The 22553-nt window shown below is 45.7% G+C and overlaps 1 protein-coding gene across 1 annotated transcript in view; it reads left to right on the top strand.

The window, feature by feature from the left end:
- Positions 1-20688, top strand: part of LOC120829627 (potassium voltage-gated channel subfamily KQT member 2) — a 21471-nt gene extending 783 nt beyond the window's left edge. Inside the window, exons 2-17 of the mRNA XM_078086269.1 lie at positions 4825-4915; positions 5006-5132; positions 5436-5611; positions 6496-6621; positions 6701-6811; positions 7664-7759; positions 7854-7948; positions 8439-8498; positions 9148-9177; positions 10594-10790; positions 11400-11447; positions 11733-11750; positions 12522-12627; positions 16370-16501; positions 18008-18101; positions 18188-20688. Coding sequence (XP_077942395.1) covers positions 4825-4915; positions 5006-5132; positions 5436-5611; positions 6496-6621; positions 6701-6811; positions 7664-7759; positions 7854-7948; positions 8439-8498; positions 9148-9177; positions 10594-10790; positions 11400-11447; positions 11733-11750; positions 12522-12627; positions 16370-16501; positions 18008-18101; positions 18188-19024 — 2344 coding nt within the window. The 3' untranslated portion in view covers positions 19025-20688. The remainder of the gene's footprint in view (positions 1-4824; positions 4916-5005; positions 5133-5435; positions 5612-6495; positions 6622-6700; positions 6812-7663; positions 7760-7853; positions 7949-8438; positions 8499-9147; positions 9178-10593; positions 10791-11399; positions 11448-11732; positions 11751-12521; positions 12628-16369; positions 16502-18007; positions 18102-18187) is intronic.
- Positions 20689-22553: the final 1865 nt, after the last annotated feature.

Below are 22553 nucleotides of genomic sequence, written 5' to 3'. Positions count from 1 at the left end.
GCCTCCTGACGTCTGCTCCCTTCTACTGGTATTTGCTCCTGCGTGGATCCATCAGTGCGTGCATGTTAACGAGAGGCTGGGAGACCACGCCATTAAATTCACTGTGTGCAGCATATCCACTCCGCAGGGGAAGGGAAACCCCACACACACGGGTAACGTTTGCAATATTCACTGAATAAGAAACAGGCAGCTAAAACTCCTTTACCATCAGTGTTTTGATCTTCAATAACCAATAACCAGTCAGTCTTGGAGGTCTGACTTTATAACCGACGCGTCGTACATCGTTTGAATCCAAACTACACTAAACAACCTGCTTAGAACACCGGGTCGGTAGCATTTTGCTAGTCAGAATCTCAGAATTGGCGTAATGCTTCCGTACAGAGTTCACTCTGTGACATCCAGCTCGCAAGAAGTGCACCTACTCCATTGGTCGGTTCAATACATAATTCATAGCCACCACACTTCATTTAATCTCCTGGCTTTTATTTTTTTACCCTCAGCCAGCGGGTTTATGATCATGTGCTAACTTCAGTTGTATCCTTCCCCTCCTCATTCATTCTCTGGTTTATCTCTGCGGCAAAAAACACCCCACACTCGTCCACAGATTCCACTGGTTGGAACATTTAGAATTCTTACAAAGTAAAGCGAAAAGCTCTAACAAAACCTTTATAGCAAAGGGTCCATCTAACAGCCCGCTGTCGGAATAATTGCATCACGTCCCCAGACTCTGTTCGACCTAATTCTGTGAGGAGGGATAATTTGACAGCTCGCAAAAAAAGCCTTTTAATTTGTTGGGTTCTTCTCAGCCTCCAATTAAGCAAGGAAACTGATGCAGCAATTGGGGCTCTGTTTATCTTCAATAGGAGCCTCATTAACGTTTTTCCTCTTACAGGAAGCACAGGCGGAAATTGACCGGCCTCTGCAGCTGCGAGATGACAGATGTCAGTTCTGCAGCAAAGTGGAACAATGGACCGTAAAAGACCGCAGAGAGAAAAACAAATCAATCAGTGAAAACAATTTCAATGTTCTGTCAACCTTTCTTAAAATGATTCAGAGAGACAGAATGAGGCCACGTTCCAGTTGTAGACTACTCTGCTGAGCTGGCCAGCTGAAGACAAACTGGCAAAGGAAAAGAAGGGCGAGGACAGTTAGCAGAGGGATGCTGGCGAGCCGCCGACATGCGATCGAGTGGGCTCTTTTTCAGAGAAGAGGTGTCCGCTGGAAGCTGGAAGTAGAAGACAGCGCTTGAATGCAGAGTCCTGTAGTTGGGTTGTGGGAAGCAATCGATTGTTCTCCCATTGAGGGTTGAGCCTCCGAAATCGGTTAGGATTCATTAAACAGTTTAATGAATCCTAACCAAATCCAATTGAAGTGGCAATGTTGTTGCTCGTTGCTATGGGCACAGTAGACATCAGTGGGGTTGTGAAATATTGTCGCCGCTCGCCATTATTGAGTGTAGCGCTAAAGCAGGGTGGAATTAGCCAGCTGTCGATTAGCTTTCTTACGCTGCTTGAAGGGTGTATGAAGCATTGAGGTTGGTAAATGCTGCTATTCCGCATGCAGCTAGTTTTCAACAGAAAGGCTCTTTACCTTCCCAGACAATCCTGTAGCAGCTACAGCGCCGCGTGCTTCCCCCTGTGGTTGGAGGGGACCAAACCCAGAGCGAAACGAGTATGACTTGACCTTCAATCCTCAGAAGGACACAGTGTTACTGTTGCTCCATATCTGGTAAATGTGCACTTTTAAAAGTCTATTTACGCTGCACCAAGTGCTTTCAGCAGGTTTACAAATTATCAATAGAGTGAGTCTTTAGTGGGGGGGGGAAGGATCCCTCCTCTTGCCCCCCCCCCTCCTCTCGTTCCGCAGTCTAAATTTAGCGTGATGTGTGTCTGGGTAGCCCACGTTGTGCTGAGGGGGGCAAATCGATGATTCTTCATCTGCAGCTCAGGAGGAAATGCAGGTTTTTCTGCTTCCAACAACAGCCCCCTCCTCTTGATTGATCACGTTCTCAGTGAAGGCGTCTGGACTCTGGCAACAAGTGGACGTGTGTGTGTGTTTGTGTGTGTGTGTGTGTGTGTGTTTGTGTTGGTTGGTTTGCATTGCTGGCTGTCGCCGTTTGTCAACCACAGTCAATGTGATTTTCTCTCTTCGGTAGCTTTTTATTAAGGACTGACGTGACCATCTAGATGATATTGCGAAAAAATAGAGCTGAATAGCCGTGTTGTGAGACACGTGATCGATCTTGGTCTCGAGGACACTTTTTGAAGGTCAGGTTTCATCTCACGATCAATCGCACTCCTACTGGATTTTATTTTGAGACTGCGAGGATATCGGTGCCTGCGGACCATGTTGTCTAATGTATTTGTAAACATCATGTTAGACGCTCCATTTATTCACACATGACCTCCCTTTCAAGTGTCCTCATCAGGAGGTACTGACGAGCTCGGCGAGGTCTGGTCGGGAACCATCCAGCTTCTTTGTCCAACACATGTGATGACATGTTTTTAATGGGATGAAATACATCTGCTTTACTTTTGGAATACTTCAATTCAATTAGATGGATTCAAAAACATGGAGGATAGCTGATGTTGTGCAGCAGACTGTGACATCGATCACGGCAGACTGGCGGATTTGTGTTCTTGGTCTCCAGATGGTGAAATAACAACTTCGATGTGACGAGTCAAAGGGGCGTTAATGAGGAGATGTGAAGACACTCACGTCATTTGCACCTTCAGTCTCAGCAGAAGCAGTGGAACGGAGTCTATAAACAGGCGGATGGTATTTAGAACCATCCCATTTTCAACAGTTTGAAGTTGAATTTAAAACGGATCAGACAAGCTACAGACTTAAGGCGGAACGTCACAAAAGCTTTGAGAAGCTCCCTTTTACCAAGTAAGCTCTGACTAAAAAACACACACACAGTGTAGAATGAAGACTGAACCTATAAAATATAGAGAACGGCTGAATAAGCTCACTTGGCAGTTCGTTGTCTCACTGATGAAGAATGAGCTTCTCCGTGGACTTGTAAACTGTAGTTAACGTAAAGACAAGAAAGAAATGTGTCTTCATTGTCGGAGCAAAACGTGTCTGCTGAACGTACGCAGCACATTAGAAGATGGCATAGAGAGAATACTCCTCCTTGGATAATTCAGAGGCGTTTGTCAGGGCGGTGTTCGCTGGTTCCAATGACGGCCCCGCCTCTTATACACTTTTAGAGCTGCACAAATCAATAGGTCTTATATTAATAATAGATGAAATGAAGAAGCGTAAGGGAAAGGTGTCCGTAGGACTGAAGAGTCGTCATCATTGTTTTTCTGATGTTCTGTGGGGGGGCAGGGAGCTGTATACTAACTGGTCAGCCGACAGTAAAAGCCAGGGACTAAGTGAGGTTAGCGGAGCATTTAGCAGCTACATTGACTGTGTTCTTTTCAGGAGTTTGTGGAGACTATAAGCAAACTCGAGATGAAGGTCAATCTTTTGTGCCTCAATCTCAGTAGTTTGCCGCACTTGACAAACATCTATTACACCATACAACATTTGAAATACTGCACAAAACCCCTTAAAAAGGCTTGACCGGAACAAAATGATGGGTTTAGCAACCCTCTGGTTGGTTGGCTGCGTCCAGGTGTGTATATAACCAATCTCAGGTGAGCGTAATGCTGGAAGAGCAGCTGAGGCATAAAGGGAGTCGTCCTTCCTGAACTACTGCTTAAGCTCCATTAAGTTGCCTCTCTACAAAGCAACTACCCCACAAATTATCATTGTGAACACAAGCAACCATTTTATTTTGTTTATTCGTTTGGATTCATTGATTATAACACTGTACAGAGAATTTCAGGAAATTTAGCAACAAAATGTAGAAGAAGATTACAATCTTTGGCTTTAAATGAGGCCGATTATCTCCACTGATGGCGGATGGGCGGCTCTCGCATCATCACTGTAGTCTATTAGCTCCTCATCTTGTGCTCAGGAAAACAACTTGATGAGGATATCTGTACTATGGTTAATGTTAAATACATCTTTTAACATCCTGCATTGTCCCAGTATTGGGTTTCACCACACCGGCACTTTCCATTAGCTCTTCTCCTGTAATCCTTTCCAGAAGAAAGTCCCTGAGGCCTCTCCCTCCACGCATCATATGGAATGTTTCATCCAATAGAGCGAAGCGCCCGATGCTCTCAGCCCATCTTCTGGAGACCTCGCTGTAGATTTCATTTTGTTTCCATATCGCATTAGTCTTTAAACCATCAGTTATCACTTTTCTATCTATAGAAAGAATCACAAATTTTGGATCCTTTACCATATTTCTACCTGTTTTTTGTGAGGTGTTTGGTCTATTGTCCAAGTCTAAATCTCTGACATTGACTTCCACCCTACGTTGGAAATGCTGAACATCATTTACGACTTGGTCGGACTGTGAGGAGGTCGATACGTTCGCATCGCTCCAGTAAGGAGCTTCTGACTGACGCGGCTATGCACTCATCCTGTTAATGATACGAAGTGGTGCTCAGCTGATGTTCCTCTAAGTTCTTCACTCAGGTGATTGGATTTCCTGCACTCAATGAAAACCACGTTCGATTCGTTCAATGCGTTCAAAATGAACGTGTACTTATTTCATTATATTACTAATGCTAACTGCAGCTGCAGCTGTTTCTGCACGTGATTATGTGGCTTAACGGACTTATCTTGAGAATCTTACAGCTGTTGTATCCATAAGCTTCTCCAGTGTTCTTCACTGTTGAACGTCCTGAATCTAAAACAGGATCAAACAAATGGAGCGGGGACTAATTAATAAAACCGTTTCTATTCTCCTGTCTCTTCCAGCTTCCTCCTGGTCTTCTCCTGTCTCATACTTTCAGTCTTTGCCACCATCCGAGAGTTCAAAAATAGCTCAGAGAGTGCCTTGTACATCCTGGTAGGTAAAACTCATTTACTGCAAACGCCACACTGCACTTATACTTTCACATCTCACCGTTAACTCCACTATTGTGGCTTCGTCCCACAGGAAATTGTGACTATCGTGGTGTTTGGGGTTGAGTACATTGTGAGGATATGGGCCGCCGGCTGCTGCTGTCGGTACAGAGGATGGAGAGGGAGGCTCAAATTTGCCAGAAAGCCTTTCTGTGTCATAGGTGAGCGGAACAGGACGCGCTTGAGTCATTTCTCTCGCCTTGCTCCCTCTGAAGAACATAACAGTGTGTTTTTTCCCTCCGTTCCTTAAGCTGGAGCGTTAAAGAATGGGACCACTGTTTTTTAGCGATGCATTGGAGTTATGCTAAAGACGAGATGAAAAATGATGCTCGGTTGAAATGTCCCACTTTAAAGTACTTTTGCAATCAGTAAAGTGAATTCCGGCTGATTCCGTCAATCGTGTGCATTCGCCTGCTCCCCAGAGAATGTGGACCTCTGTGACTGTGTGTGCTTCCCCTCTCCAGACATCATGGTGCTGATCGCCTCAGTGTCTGTGCTGGCAGCTGGATCTCAGGGAAACGTTTTTGCCACGTCGGCCATCAGGAGTCTGAGATTCCTGCAGATCCTGCGCATGCTGCGCATGGATCGCCGCGGAGGCACCTGGAAGCTGCTGGGATCTGTGGTATACGCCCACAGCAAGGTGACGTCACTCACCTTTTGTTCCTCGCAGGACGTTCAGGTGGAGCTGACAGTCTGCTCTCGGTTTTGGGGATCAAAGAGCTGCTATTGGTAGCCAGCCATGGTGTTTAAAGTCATGCAGTAGCTGATTAATCAAACTAAATACACAAACATTTTAGCAGGCAAAAAATAGCATTAAAAAATTACATCTAAATTGTAATATAGTGGTTTACATAACAATTATTGTGCTTTACATAACAAGAGTAGCAGGACAAAAATACCTGATTTGTTGAATAATGTTGTCTTTACTGCAGAAAGTACTATCGTTTACATTCTTCTCTTTCATTATTGTTCACTTCACCAGCATCTTTTTAGGATAATAAATGACCTTTAAAGGGAGGGGGTCATGTCCCCACCAGCCCCAATAGCCCCACAGTAGTAATAGAAGAAAAATGCCGTGCAGACTTTTTCCAGCAACTCTTCTAAGTTACTCTGTCATGCTGACATGTTTGAGCTAATGGGCTTTGAAACAGACTTAAGTTGCACTAAGTAGCTGTGTGTGTGTGTGTGTGTGTGTGTGTGTGTGTGTGTGTGTGTGTGTGTGTGTGTGTGTGTGTGTGTGTGTGTGTGTGTGTGTGTGTGTGTGTGTGTGTGTGTGAGAGAGATGTGGCGAGAGGGGGAGAGGTCAGCTTTGCAGCATGCGTTGAGGGAAATAAAGAGGTGCATGAAGTAGAACTTTGCCAAGGAAGGCATGTGACTCACACAATCATGTCCAATATTATGTCCTCAAGGCCTTTTCTTTTCAAAACCAATTTACAGGGTTATGTCACCGTTTTGCAAAGCATTGTAGATGAAACTTTATTATTTTGCATTCCCTGATGCTCGCTGTATTGATTTCCCCTGTAGGAGCTCATCACCGCGTGGTACATCGGCTTTCTGTGCCTCATCCTGGCTTCATTCCTGGTGTACTCGGTGGAAAAGGAGTCAAATGACGAGTTTGAGACCTACGCTGATGCTCTTTGGTGGGGACTGGTAAGACTTGCCCGGAATCTATTTAAAAACATCTGCAAACCTCGACCACAGGATAAAGTGGTAACTTTATTTCCATTAGATCACTCTCACCACCATCGGTTATGGAGATAAGGTTCCCAAGACCTGGAATGGACGCTTGCTGGCAGCCACATTCAGCATGATCGGAGTGGCGTTCTTTGCTCTCCCCGCTGTAAGTGGGAGGGATTTTCAGCGGTACCTTGAGCGCGGTCTTGTAAGATTAAAATGCTGATCATGCCTTTTTTTGTTCATTCATCTTTTCCAATTACGGTCGAAAGCGCTTACTGATGTGGTCTTACTGCACTGCATCAAAAACGTTAAATCCATTACCTTTCTGCATGGAAAACCCTGCAGAATGAATATGTGTTGTGTAGTTATGTATATGTGTGTGTGTGTGTGTGTGTATGTACATAATAGATGTTGTTTGGGACATTGGTTCAGCCTGTGAAGGGTCTGCTACATCTTTTCTGACCAGTGGCCTTTAAATATGCATCAACAATCAAGGCTCATAGAAGTCTCAGTGAACCTGTAGCAAGGACCACCTAATATGATAACGTGCATCAAAGCCACCTCATAACTTCAATGTCGTTTTATGATTCAATAGTCAATCAGAAAAAAAGAAAAGCAAGCACTATGTGAACCGCAGTGTTGCATTTCATTTCTACTGTGGTGCTGTAGAAATGAGCTAAAAGCTTTCTGTAGGCTGTAGGCTTTGAGTGATCACCGTAGACCTGTTCAATACTTCACGCATAAAAAACCAATTGGATTGCTGTAGCAGCGCTCTGTTAATTACTTTTTGACACTTTTGCCAACATTTGCTCTCCCATTTCTATCTCCCCAAGGCTGTGCAGACTGAATAACTCTGATATTGCGTAGATATTTTTGTTGGATTTGCTCACTGCTCTCTGCTCTGGAAGGGGACGCTTGCTATGAGATGACAAAGCAATTGCAACTCCAACTCCCGGGCCGGCAGTCGTCAATAAAGCTAACTGACCCCTTCATGTGTCGCACCGAATGTGCACAGGGCATCCTGGGTTCTGGCTTTGCCCTCAAAGTCCAAGAGCAACACAGGCAGAAACATTTTGAGAAGAGGCGTAATCCTGCAGCGGGCCTCATCCAGGTAAACTGATTCTCCTGTTCTTCATGACAACACCCAAACATCAGTTTTGTGCTGACAAAAAGGGAAAAAAGCATGTTTTTACTTCTACATCCAGGCCACGTGGAGGTTCTATGCTACCAACCTGTCCCGCACAGATCTACTGTACACTTGGGATTTCTACGAGCAGACTGTAGCTGTCCCGATGTACAGGTATGTGGTCAAACTCATTTACCTGTTTGAATACGTGTTGTCTCATATCATATTCTGCCATCTCTCGAAAACTGGGACGCTGAGTGATAAAAGCTACCCGGTGTCCTCCTCTTATTGCATTACAAACTCCCATGTGGGATCAGACGCTGCGGCTTTTCACTCCCTGCTTTCATTGGGGTCATTTTGCGGGGCGGGAGGCTGATGTATTGCAGGGACAATGCTCTTCAGAAGACAAGTTGGCACCGGCTACTTTGTAAAAAATCAACAAATCATCAGTCCGACTTTTTAAATCAGCAAATAAACTGCAGTGCTAGCAGAGGAAAATGGCTGCATTTCATTGCAGTAAGAATTTGGGTTTAGAAGGTAATGACCAGCAGAATAGATGACTGCCAAATGAACTGTGATTCGCTTTCGACGGCCCGGTTTTAACCCTCCAACTCTGACTCAGTGAAAGTGACTTGACATAAATGCTCTTTTGCTTTTATCCCAGGCTTATTCCACCTCTGAATCAGCTGGACCTGCTGAGGAATCTAAAGGGCAAGACATTCAGGTACAAAGATGAGTCCAACCTGATGATGAGGATGGTGATCTTATGATGATGCATTTGGGATGCCGGTAGTGGGATTACTCAGCATTGTTGGTGACGCAAGATGCATTAATTAAGAATAGACATTAATAGAATAGTCATCAACGAGAGTCTCGCATGTAGAAAGTTTCTCCAGATTAAAAAATATTTCAAGGCTCATGAACTACTTATTTTTCCTGCTCCCAAGTAAATAAAAATCAACATGAATCCTATTTGTATACAGGCCTATATATCTTTTTTTTTTTACTTACAATAAGTTATAGTGATAATGGTGAACATAGTGGATCATTTACTAAATTGAAGACCCAATTCAATTTTGTGAAGAACAAAATATCTAAAAGCTAATCAACACCTTGTTTCTGATGCCCTCAATGGCCCCTAAAGGTATTCAAATAAGTAATCATTTACATATCCATTTTTGGATGATATCAATGTTTTGGCTCCTCCTACTCTATGTATCATTTGAATTTGCAGCACGTTTGCTTTCAACAACTGGCGGGATGACGTAGCATTGAGCATCTTGACAGACCCTAACCCCGTGTGGATTACAACACACGGTGCAACACATGAGCGACTTGCACCGTGTCACAGCTGGTGTCCTCTCTCCTCACAGGAAGGAGTCTCAAACGGAAACCTCTCCCAGGTCTGTGATCGGACCGCCTCGTGTCTCTCTCCACCTGCCCCGTTGGCTTCTCTTCAAATCGGCTCTTAGCTGTTGCTGAGGCACTCTTCTTGGGGGAGTGTGTGCACACTGTATCTGTGTGTGAGTGAGTGAGGGTGTGTGTGTGTGTGTGTGTGTGTGTTAAGCACCTCCTTCAAGAACGGTCATGCTGCGTTGGCTCACATGGTGCTCAAAGATCAGCTGGCCTCACTCCCGCTCACTCAAGTCGGCTTTTTCACCCGAGCTGTTCTTTGACGTCCAATGCTTGATTTTGAGCACATTGTTTTCGAGACAAAGAAACAAGTGTAATTATTGACAATGTGGTCACACTTTATCATGACTTTGGATTCATTTGCATATTTGTTTTTAACTACAATTAAAAAGAAAACATATACAAGTGTGCAGTAAAAATCAATGCACATCATTTATGATATGTGACTGGTTGCAAATGAATTAAAGCGTTCGATGCATCACAGTATGGCACACACTGCTGTTCGTGTGACTGTATCCACTGCTACTTTCTTTTTGTGTCTCCTCTACTGCCCGCCACTCCAGTAATGAAAATGCACACAAAGACAGACTTTGCGGGTGCTGTCCGAGAACCTTTAGGTATAGTTTGCACTGCAAGTCTGTGTGTGTGTCCTTCCTCTCCCACCTCTGTTCCTCTCGCTCTTTAATTAATCACAAGGAAAGATTGAGGATTTGCAGTATGAGGAGGGTTCCTAACATAATGTCGCTTAGAACAGAAAATACATTGTGAAATGACTTCATAAAGTGCGTTTCTGTCAGTAATACGTACATGAGAGAGCCAGTGGACGCACCGCTTTAATGGTTATCTCTGAAAGAACATAGATGTCCGTCCATGCTTACGGCTCCGTCGATTGATTCCGTTGATTTATGGTTTCTGTTTAGTAACGACTTTATGCTGTTGATTTGCTTGCTGCCGTTTTGTTTGTGCCTAATCAGCTCTTCTGTTCAGGAGGCAATGTGCATATTGCCCAGTGCGTTTCCTTTGACCGGTTCCCGTGCATCAGGCCGAGCGCGCAGTACGATGGTGAATTGTTTTGCACGATTTGTGTTCACTTTTTGCATACATTCTCTCCCTTTTTTGAGGCGTGCGCTGTCACTCTGCTTCCCGTGCATGCTTGCTCGTAGCTCCCTGCTGCTTGCGTGACCCGCCGAATGCTCCACTATGTTGGTATGTGGCCATGGCTCCTTCTGCTGTAGGGCATTGCCCTTTTTGCGTTTCTGCCGAGGTAAGATTTACCGTCACATCAGTGATGAATTTGTCAAATTCCCAAGATTATAGCAGTAGGATGAAGGCATTTAGTTAAAGATAGTAAAGATAGATGCTGTTAAAATAAATCCAACTAACGTGATTACATTTGCCTCTTCAAGTCGGAAGGCCAGCCTGAAGGACAAGGTGTTCCCGAGTCCCTCCAAGGCTCCCCTGGCCAAGGGGAAATCCCAGTCTCCGGACGGGGCCGAGGCGAGTCCCGGCAAAGTCGACAAGAGCTGGAGCTTCGCCGACAAGAACCGAGGGCCGAAGCACTCCTTCAGGGCCAGAGGCAGCACCTCGCGGCAAAACTCTGAGGGTGAGGGAGCTTCACGCAGAGCAGCATACTCAATGTTAAAGGGACTGCTGCAACTACCGCTCTTCTTAGGAGTAGCACCGTTTGCAGTAGAATACGTGATCTACTGGTGGAAAACAGGTGGAAAGTCTCTAAAACCGACATTCAAACCTTCACACAACACTTTAAACAGTTTGCAGCTGTTTAAAGGAATAGCTTTGCATTTTCTGGGGAAAATGATTATGCTTTCCTCGTGAAAGGGATGTATAGATCTCTATCTAGGAGGAGTTGATGGCACTTAATTGATTTACAATTAAGAATATCTTCTCTCATTCAGCAGAGTGTTGTTACATTCTGTGGTCTCTCCCGCATGCATTCAATCATACGAGGAAGACCGGCTAAAGCCAACGTTTCAGCATTGTCCCACAGAGGCGGAGGTTGCTTACACCCAAACGTTGGTATCCAGACATCATTAGCACTCGACTTGCACATCCACGTCGTCATCCAGGCCTCCGTGTCGCTGCCAACAGACAGACTTCTCTATGATGCCGTTTCTTTGCCTTTTTGTCAAAATATTTGAACCAATTACTATTGTTTTCTTTTTTCCTTCTTCCGCTTCATGGCATGTTAAAGTGCTGATAGAAATGCAGGACGAGGACTTTGGACTGAAGAGTTCTCCAGGTCAGACAAGTCACCGTGACATGTCTTCACTTTAGACTATGAGGCGCTCAGTGATGCCTATCTGTACATTCTACCACATACGCCACACACACTTAATAAAGAAATGCAGTTTGCAACGTGTAAATATAAGAGAAGAGAGACCAGGTTATTCAAACATGAACCAGAAATCATTCAGTGTCCTTCATTTGTTTCATGTTTGGAATCGATCTGTCTGCCATTGTCATCTTGCAAAACCCCATAACAGCTCTTTCCCCATGTCTCTCCTCTCTCTCTCCCTCTTTGCAGCAATTGAAGGTTTAATAAGTAAGACATTGGGATACTGTGTTGCTTGGGTTTTAGGGGGGGTGGGGAGGTGGGGGTACAAAAGAAAAGTCTGCTACATCAGTCTGAGAAACCTGCATGTTGAAATCTGCTGGGATTTTTTTCACTTGACATGAACCCTTTTTTATGACTGTTCCTACTCAACGATGACTGAATACTGCAGCATGACATTAGAACAAGCATGTATTACTGTAATGGAAGGATTCTCAGTCAAGCAGATTACAGCATTTATCTACATTAGAACCAGGCCGTGTTGATGGTGGGTTCAAGTCAAGTGGCGGCAACCAGATAATCACAAAAGTCAACCGTGACAAAATGCCCAAAAGCGCCGCTTTATGTTGCATGAAGAGACTTCTCACTTTCCCGGAACCTCTTCCAATTTCTGTTAGACAGCGATTAGGCCTTGACTCCCTTGCCTGTATGCAATATGTTTCTACGTCTATGGATTACAACAGTAATCCAGACTACTTGGTGGTGGGAAGAGAGTACTTGTCCTTAAAGGATTCAGTAAAGCTTTATCCCATCAGCACTATCCTTCAACTCTGCATCAAGTTATTTTTTGTTCTCCGTTGTCGCACAAAGCCTGCTCACCATCACACAAACTATCTGGCTAACTGGCTCGAAACCAACTAGGTAAATTGAATCTTGCACCTCTTTAAAGCTTAAAGCCCCGGCTTTGCTTCTGCTGTGGACGCCGGGCGTGGGGAAGGAGATGAATTATACTTGAAGAGGTCTCCTGTCTTTGCTTTGTAGAGGCGAGCCTCCCTGGAGAGGAAATTGGCGATGACAAGAGCTGCCACTGTGAGTTTCTCTCTCAAGAATTACCACCAGGCCTGAGGGTGACCATAAGAGCGATCTGGTAAGGATTCGATTCATTACCAAATTTGAATGTTTCTGCAGTGTCTACTTTGGCGATTACGTTTTTTGTTCATGACTAATCATTGATGGTGCAGACTTTATTAGCTGCGACGGTGTTGTTGTGAAGGATGACTTTGCTTTCTTTGTTTCAGCTGTCAATCGGCCACATCAATACCTTTGTACTTGGTTAGCTCAGGTTAAACGGAACGCGTCTTTAGTTTACATTTTGTTACCATCCTCAGTAATCAACTTCAATCATTACCATTCACTCAACCTAAAATAGACTGTAAGCGTGACATCGCTAAAAAGTCTGAGAGGGTAATAAGAGACAATCCGAAAGCTTCAATAACTAAAATCCAGGTCAGGTAAACTAAAGGACGAGAAATTAAAATAATGGGTAAAAGACCGCCAAAATGGTTTGTTATGACCAACACAGGACATTGAACTTTGACCTTGTAGCTCAGATCTCAGAAATAACTTTGATGTTATTTTAACCAACAATAGGGCCAAAATGATGACATCAAGAGACTGTTCATGGTACAACAGTACTAAAACAATGAGCCATATGTATTGGTTTAAACAAGTGTAGGGTTGTGGCTTACCGGTGGTGAGGGGGGCCCAGTACAGGTGAGGATCTCAAACAAAAAGAGGAGGCAACCGTTCGCACGTGTATTACCCACACACCAACACACGCACTCACACGTGAGGGTTCACAGGCTCAGGGTGCCCCAAAAGACACAGCACACCAAAAGGGGGTATCCACACCAGAGGATCCCTGCACCACCACCTGGACCTTGACATCCATCCATCTTCAACCGCTTATCCAGGATCGGGTCGCGGGGGCAACAGCTCCAGCAGGGGACCCCAAACTTCCCTTTCCTGGGCCACATCTACCAGCTCTGACTGGGGGATCCCAAGGCGTTCCCAGGCCAGTGCAGAGATATAATCTCTCCACCTCAGCTGGCCGTGCCTGGAACACCTCCCTAGGGAGGCACCCAGAGGGCATCCTCACCAAATGCCCAAACCACCTCAACTGGCTCCTTTCGACGCAAAGGAGCAGCGGCTCTACTCCGAGCTCCTCACAAATGTCTGAGCTTCTCACCCTATCCCTAAGGGAGACGCCAGCCACTCTCCTGAGGAAACCCCTTTCGGCCGCATGTACCCGTGACCTAGTTCTTTTGGTCATCACCCATCCTTCATGACCATAGGTGAGGGTAGGAACGAAGATTGACCGGCTTAGTTCTCTTTTCGTCACAACGGTGCGGTAAAGCGAGTGCAATACCGCCCACGCTGCTCCGATTCTCCGGCCAAACTCACACTCCATCTTCCACTAACTTGTGTACAAGGCCCCCGAGGTACTTGAACTCCTTCACTTGGGGTAAGGACCTACCTGGAGTAGGCAATCCATCGGTTTCCTGCTGAAAACCATGGCCTCAGATTTAGAGGTGATAATCCTCATCCCGACCGCTTCACACTCGACTGCAAAACGCTTCAGTGAGAGTTGGAGGTCACAGACAGAAGATGCCATCAGGACCACATCATGTTCGAAAAGTAGCAATGAGATCCGCAACCCCCCCAAACTGTAGACCCTCCTCCCCCCGACTATGCCTCGATATCCTGTCCATGAAGACCAAAAAAAAATTGGTGACAAGGAGCAGCCCTGCCGAAGGCCAACCCCCACTGGAAACGCCTTCGACTTACTGCCGAGCACCCGAACACAGCTCTCGCTTTGGGCGTACAGGGATTGGATGGCCCCAAGTAAGGACCCCCTCACCCCGTACTCCTGCAGCACTTCCCACAGTTTCTCTCGGGGGACGCCTTCTCAAAGTCCACAAAACACATGTAGACTGGATGAGCATACTCCCAAGCCCCCTCCATGATCCTGGAAAGAGCTGGTCCGTCGTTCCACAACCAGGACGAAAACAGCATTGTTCCTCTTCAATCCTTGGTTCGACTATCGGCCGAAGCCTCCTTTCCAGCACCTTGGCGTAGACTTTACCAGGGAGGCTGAGTAGTGTGATACTCTTTTGGCACTGTCCCAGACTTCCACGCAATGTTGAAGAGGTGTGTCATCCAAGACAGCCCCCCAACACCCATTGCTTTTAGCATCTCTGGACGGATCTCATCAATCCCTGAGACCTTGAGGCCACAACTCACTACCGCGGCTTCAGCAATGGAAGTTTTGAACATACACCACTCTGGTTCAATGTCCCCTACCTCCACGGGAATGTGAGAAGCTCCGCCGGAGGTGTGAGTTGAATATCTTTTGGACCGGGGCCTCCTCCAGACGTTCCCAGTTCACCCTCACTACACGCTTTACCGGGTCTGTCCCCAGTCTTCACCCATCCTCTGACCCAGCTCACCACCAGATGGTGATCAGTTGACAGCTCTGCCCCTCTCTTTACCCAAGTGTCCAGAACATGCGGCCTGAAATCAGACGATACGATTACAAAATCGATCATTGATCTTTGGCCTAGGGTGCTCTGGTACCACATACGCTTATGAACATCCTTATGTTCGAGCATGATGTTTGTTATAGACAATCCGTGACTGGCACAGGAGTCCAATAACAAACAACCGCTCGGGTTCAGATCAGGGAGGCCATTCCTCCCAATCACGCCTCTCCAGTTTTCCCTATTGCCGCCCACGTGCGCATTGAAGTCTCCCAGTAGGACAATGGAGTCCCCTACTGAAGCCCCATGCAGGACTCCATTCAGGGTCTCCAAAAAGGCTGAATACTCTGAGCTGCTGTTTGGTGCATATGCACAGACAACAGTCAGAGTTTCCCCCGCCACCACCGGAAGGCATAGGGAGGCGACCCTTTTGTCCACCGGGGTAAACTACAATGTAGCAGCACTCAGCCGGGGACTTATGAGTATCCCCACACCCGCCTGGCGCCTCACACCATGGGCCACTCCGAAGTAGAATCCAGAGTCCATCCCCTATCCAGGAGTGTGGTTCCAGAGCCGAGGCTGTGCTTAGCGGTAAGCCCCACCAGATCCAACGCTCCACCTCCCGCACAAACTCCGGGTCCTTCCCCCCCAGAGAGGTTACATTCCATGTCCCCAGAGCCAGCATCCGCCCAGGTCTGTTCCGTCTAGACCCCCCACTGTCACTGCCACCCTTGTAGCAGAGCCCCCGACCCCATCGTTTTCCCCCACAGGTGTAGTACAGCGCCTACAAATACAAAGAACACTGTTACCCAAAGACACACTCTGGCTCTCAGAAGGGAAATAAACAAAATCATAAATAAACCAAATCAAAATAACTGAGGAATACTGGGACGGCTCAGATGACCACCTTACACCAGTCCGAAAGCCAAGGTAAGTCTGGGCATCCCCATCAGATGGCACGTTAAAATGTCTCTCAAAAAACGTCCGTCTCTTTAAAAAGGCTAACACCGGAACATCGGTTCACGGCAACAAAGCTGCTACCGGCGGCTAAGTAGCAAATCGCGGTTGTTAATGTAACCTCATGTTACAATAAACCTGAGTTACACGCAACTTACCGACAAAGCCCCAGGTACGACGCAATTGCAGTACGAGGGGACCCGTCCGATGGTCTGCACCTGACGTGGACGTCCGACCTTTGATTACCTCCCTTCTGCTACACATGCTGGTCGTGGGTCATTGTGATTAACTTCGTCACTAATGTGTTTATTGCACCTGTCCTTCAATGACAACTTTAAATGTCCGCTGTGCCAAAAGGCCGGCTCACGCCATAAAGGATGTGTCTTCTCTCAGCGTCATGAAGTTCCTGGTGTCGAAGCGGAGGTTCAAGGAGAGCTTGCGGCCCTACGATGTGATGGATGTTATCGAGCAGTACTCTGCAGGTCACCTGGACATGCTGTCCCGCATCAAGAACCTGCAGTCCAGGCAAGTGAAAATTTTGTGTACAGCACATTGCAGTTTAAATCTCATCACTCATTTCCAGGTCGTCTCAGAGTGAGAAACTTTCACTTTCAGCCTAAATGCCTGGTTGGATACCGAGAGCGCCTTTTCAGGTCATTTATTTGATTCAATAATCTGTCTGAGCTCAGTATAAGAGCACATGTGGGATTCAGTAAATCAATGTTGGTGGATACAAACATGTCGTGACACACAAGTCATTGATTCGCTTGTTCCATTTTGTCCACCGACATGTGTTGTATTCAGATCCCAGTGTTGTGTATGTAACATTTCTTCGTCTGTAACATGCTATCGAAACACAATTCACTCCTTCTGTTTTGTCACAAAATCATTTTAGATCCAGTCTGATCATGTTGTTTACCTCCCGCGAGTCGGCTCCTCACATTTTGATCCCTCTAAAGGTCTAACCTGTAGAATGAATGTATTCCAACTGTGAAATACATGCGCTCCTCATCCAACGAAGCAAGTCAGACTCACCGTATGTCTTGTGTGTGTGGAATATATCGCCACGTGTTCTCCATACCTGATGTGATTCCCAACGTTGCTTCACTTTGCATTGCGCTCATATCGTCTCTGTGTGCCTTGCCAGGATAGATATGATTGTGGGGCCCCCGGCCCCATCAACACCTCGCCATAAGAAGTCCACTGAAGGCCCTAGGTTAGGTTAATAGAGTGCACTGCTAGAATGACTATTTTACCAGCATTATGCTCTTTACACCACAGCCCAAATATCGCAGCAATTATGTGCTACCTTATTGTTTGTATCGACAGAACCCCTTTTGAGTTCAAGCCACTAAACCTGCCTCACTTACTGACACACGCTGGTATGAAGTGAAAAATGTTTCTCAAACACAGTAGAATGGAAACAAGAGTTGGATAAACAGTTTCACGTGCAACATGTACATGTATGTTGTGCAGCCACTCTAGCGCTTATGTCACATTAAATCAAGTGCATCAAATCATCATAAAAAGTCAGAGAAAAGACACCTTGCAACTTTTCTCACGGAAGGTCAATGGGCCGAGTCGCGTGGCCCCACTCAACAGGGGTTTGACAGTGCTAGATGCTTGCTCTCACACTGGAGACACAGGAGGAGAGCTCCCCCACCAGGAGGCAATGGAAATGAAGCATGAAGCGCAACAATAGCATGCCAAGTGATGCATTTGGCCCCAAGACAAAATGTCACCCTTCTCGTTGCTCTTTGTCTCATTAAAGACCGCCTGACCTCATCGTGCATGCTTTCATACTGCCAACTTGAAATCCACACTTTGTCAAGAATCATGGGCCGCCATCCATTCATTCAAAACACACTCGTGGCTCAATGACTATCGTCCCCATCAACGCTTCCTTTGCCTAATTCTCATGTAACGGTAGTAACTTCATTTTGGCATCACAAAATTGTTAAGATGAAACCCATGTGGCAGAACAGAGTGTTTGCTTCATAATGTCTGATATTGCTCTTCTCTAAATGCTAGAGTGGACCAGATAGTTGGTAAAGGGCCTAAATCCGAGGGAGACTCTTCAGATGACCAGAGCATGATGGGACGTCTGGGTAAAGTGGAAAAGCAGGTACGGGCGTTTCCTCAACGTGTGTAACATTGTGCGGGTTTGCTTTACTTGTGGGGACACCTTTGTGTTTTTCTCTCTCCCTGAAGGTGATCTGCATGGACAGGAAACTGGATTTCCTGGTTCACGTGTATGTGCAGCGCATGGGCATCCCTCGTTCGGAAACCGAGGCCTTTTTCCACTCCAAGGAGCCGTACCCGGCCCCGCCTTACCACAGCCCGGAGGAGAGCAAGCTGGAGAGGGAGGGCGAGGAGGAGGTGAAGGAGGAGAAGGAGTTGCAGACGTGCTCTGTACCGGCAATTCCGTGCTCCGATGGGTCTTTGGAAAAGAAAGATCCCCTGCTGGGCCGCTGCGTGCCCAGCTTGGTGGGAACCCCCTCTGGCAGCCACAGCCGCCCCTCTACGTCGTGGCAGCACCAGCTGCAGCACCCCCTCAGCCAGCCCGCCTGGAACAGCAGCGTGGCCAACACCCCCTCGCCGGTCGCCGGCAGTGCCGATCACTCGCCCACCCTGTTCCGCCTTCCGCCTCCGCCCGCTCCGGTCCACGACCGACCCTCCCGCGGCAACGGCAGAGAGAGCGGCTCCCGGAGCAGGAGGCGCCACAGGAGGCGGCAGCGGGACGCCGTTGCTTTGGAGAGCGACACGTCCCTGTCCATCCCGTCCGTTGACCACGAGGAGCTGGAGCGCTCCTTCAGCGGTTTCAGCATCTCGCAGGCCAAGGAGGACTTCTTTGGGCCTTCGTTCTTCGCAGGCTCGGGAGGGGGAGCAGGGACGGAAGCCGCAGCTGGACAGGCACTCTGCGCCAGGGTCAGACCCTTCATTGCAGAGGGCGAATCCGACACAGACTCTGACCTCTACGCTCCCTCCCCGCTGTCCTTCACTGGAGAGGTGTCATGTGGAGACCCGGCGTGGCCGGGTAGGAAGTAGGACACGAGAAGACATATCAGGAGCCAAGTGACTGTTGCTGCTGTGGATGCCATTACAGTCTATTTTAGGTTGAGTGAATGGTAATGATTGAAGTTCATTACTGAGGATGGTAACAAAATGTAAACTAAAGATGCGTCCCTTTTAACCTTTTTGTTTTGTTTGTGATCCAAACACTTGCAATGCTTAATTACAGTTGCATTGAATCAAGATCTTGGTTAATCCAAAAATAGCTGGTTAGGGACACTTCTTTCTCATTTATTTATTGATGATGAAAGGTACAAAAAGTCCAGATGGGTGAGTATGATTTATGACCCATCCGGTAAACTGATCTAAATGAAACATTCATTCCTTCATAATAAGCATGTGCTATTTAGCACTTTTTCGGTTACAATGACCATCTAAAATATAAAGGGAGTTAGGACACAGGAAACTTTCGGTCTCATCACATGGTTAGCATAGTGTCTTGATATATCTTATATACCTATGGATGATTTGAGGTGTTTCAATGCCCATACTTTAGCTATGATAATCAAGTAGATTCTTGCAAAGAAAAAAAAGAAATATGCTTGCTTTTCAGCATCATTAATTCAGCCTGGTGTTCACTAAGCACTGCAGGTGAACTCCCTTCGATGCATTGAAGATACTTCCCGTTTGATAAACCACTGAACCTGCTGCATGGTATGTTAATGGTTTAAGGTGTTGTTGGTTTAAGGGCCGTGTTTAGCCAGCTACAAAACCAGACAAAAAGTCAGCCGGCAAATTCCATGATTGTCTCTTATCTGTACAAACAAACAGAAAGGTGAACAAGACAAGAAAATGTGTGCATGACCGGGTTCTAACATACGTTCCCTTTTTGGTAAAGCTTTATTTAAGTTCCTATCAAAATAAATGCAGCCCAAGCTTGCTGATCCAATGTTTTTCCAAAAACAAATATCCATGTCACATATGGAAAAAAGCGACCCCTTTAATCAGGTGCTGAACATTAACTCCTATCTTTTTGTTTTGTTGTCCCACAACATGCAGTTGGAGTATTCAAATAATATGAGACCCTTACTCAGATGTGTGCCTGTGATGCATACGTCAGTCTTTCAGACACTCCTGCAGTGACAGTCCTGCACTAAATGAGGCAAACGCAATAAAAAGCAAGGAAAGGCAATTAAGAACCAACCTCCTCCTGGCCTTAATTTTTCACACCAATATTGTTTTGTAAGTTAATGAATCAACATTCTGTCAATTTCATAAAAGTAGCTTTTGCAGGTGCATTTTTAAGTGTTATTATAAGAGCCTTTGTTGCTTAAGAACAGTTGTTCTGATACTGTTTTAGCCACTAATGATGCTAAAAGCATGGGATTGGGACATCTGAAGCATGAACAGTTATTAAAGTATAATAATATTAATACTAACCCACGTCGTAGCAAATTATACATTCCTCCATTCTTTTTCATTTTAACTGAAAATATGATTTACTAAAGACTGTTTCAAACAAGCTACACAAGCCATTTTTGTTTCTTTTTCCAGAAAAGAAAAAAGACACATCTGCTGGCATGTTTTCTACAAGCCAAAGGAAGGAACTACATGGTTTTACAAACCACCACAACTTTCAATTCAACATGACCATGCAACAACATCTTCTTAAATAATAAAACTTTGTACATCACTGAAAACCATCTCTTTGGTCTCTATCAATGCAGGGACATGTCCCGCTGTGAGCGGTGTATCGGCCGTGTGGTGTAACAGTGGCAAAGTGTCAGCAGATGGCAACCAAGAGCTTCAGCTGAGTGGGTTGTTAGGACAGTGAAACGTATGGGAGAAAAGTTGAGGATGGATAGATGGACAGGTGGGAGGACTGAGAGATGGAGGGATGGACAGATATAGATAGCATGATGGATGAATTATTAAAAGTGATAGATATCCTCCAACCCAAATGCTGGACTTATTAATGACATTAATTAAGGACTAATTAACCATTAATAACACCCTTCATCTATCTCGCTTTATAAAGGTTGATGTATCAGAAAAAAAGGAAAATTAAATAGCTTACACATAATATGTTGTAACCTGACAGCAGGGATTTGTTCCCATTCAGCCACAGGATTGTTAGTGAGGTCAGACATGGTCAGATGGGCAATACGGCCTTCCTCTCACTTCATCCCAACGGCTTTAGATGGTTTTGAGGTCAGGTCTCTCTGCAGGCCATTCATGTTCTTGACCATCAAATAAAAAAGTATATGTTTTTGAAAGCGCCCGCATCAAAATGTTAGATCCCCAAATGTATAATTACTTGAATAAAATTCAATCCCTTTGATTTTGTATAGCCCCAAATAACAAGTTGGCCAGAGGGCTTTACAGACTACATGCAACATCCTCCGTCCTGAAACCGTCGTATCGCCATCGAAAAAACTCCCTCAAAAATATGGCATTATGGCATTATGAGCTTCTCAAGATAAGGTGAGGAGAAGAACCTTATATTCTATTCTTAATTTAACAGGGAGCCAGTGCAGAGAAGTATAATATGGAAGTAATACGATCCCTTTTCTTAGTTAATACACAAGCTGCAGCATTCTGAATAAACTGCAAAGGCTTGAGAGACTTCTAAAAGGAGCCTGATAATAAAAAGTTGCAGTAATCTAGTATAGAAATAACAAAGGTTCCTCCACCTGAGGACAGACCAGCACTGGTTGAAGGCAGGAGGCTATCTTACATAGCTAGAATCTTATCATACAGTAATTATTATTGAGTTCTATAAGAGTACGCGGCTCAACAAGCTGTGACTCAGTCTGTCTGCCTACAGTGCTGAAAAGAGAACTGGGGTTGTTTTCTTCTCTCTTAATGATGAGTGATGCTCTTGTATTATATGCTTCAACACTGTCTCGCCAAACTAACCTAGATTCTTCTACATTGTTGGAACGTCCTAAACCGTTCAAGTTTGGTCTGACAAGAGAGTCTCTATAGGGTTTATTATGGTATGGGTGGGTGGCTGCTCTGATGGAAGCGCAGACAAGTGTGTAAGACTGCAACTCTGCGTCCTGGTCGGACCTCTGGGTTTTCATGGATTTGGTCCCCTATAGAAACTGGGTCAGATTTGTTGAAATGAGATCACCTCCGCCCCAAGTGGGATGTTTGCTGTCACTCCAAATCAGACCAGGCTCTCGCCAAAACAACTTCCAGGGCTCAACCAAGGCCACATTGTTTGCTGAACGGCACCTTGAGAACCAGCGGCAGAATGATGGAATGTCGTCCCTGATCAGATTTGGAAGAGGGACAGAGAAACTTATGGGGTCCGACATTGTTTGTCCGTAAGGTATTTGTACACACATTTGGCAACAGACAAGATGACACCACTGCAACTCTTCGCTATACGTCAGCGGAAAAAAAGGTTGATTTATTCATTGCTTTTGCCTGGCAGATTTTATTTAACAAGCTATTTAACAACAATTGGCTAATGGCAGTGAAACGGCAAAGGAGCCATTCCACACCACACGCTCAGTCTGCCAATTTGTTAAGTGTTGTAAGGGAGGGATTTTAGTTT

Source organism: Gasterosteus aculeatus, chromosome 2 (genome assembly GCF_964276395.1).
Source record: "Gasterosteus aculeatus chromosome 2, fGasAcu3.hap1.1, whole genome shotgun sequence".
NCBI lineage: Eukaryota > Metazoa > Chordata > Actinopteri > Perciformes > Gasterosteidae > Gasterosteus > Gasterosteus aculeatus.
The sequence above is the reverse complement of the archived record's forward strand: the minus strand, read 5'-3'. Positions and strand labels throughout refer to the sequence as shown.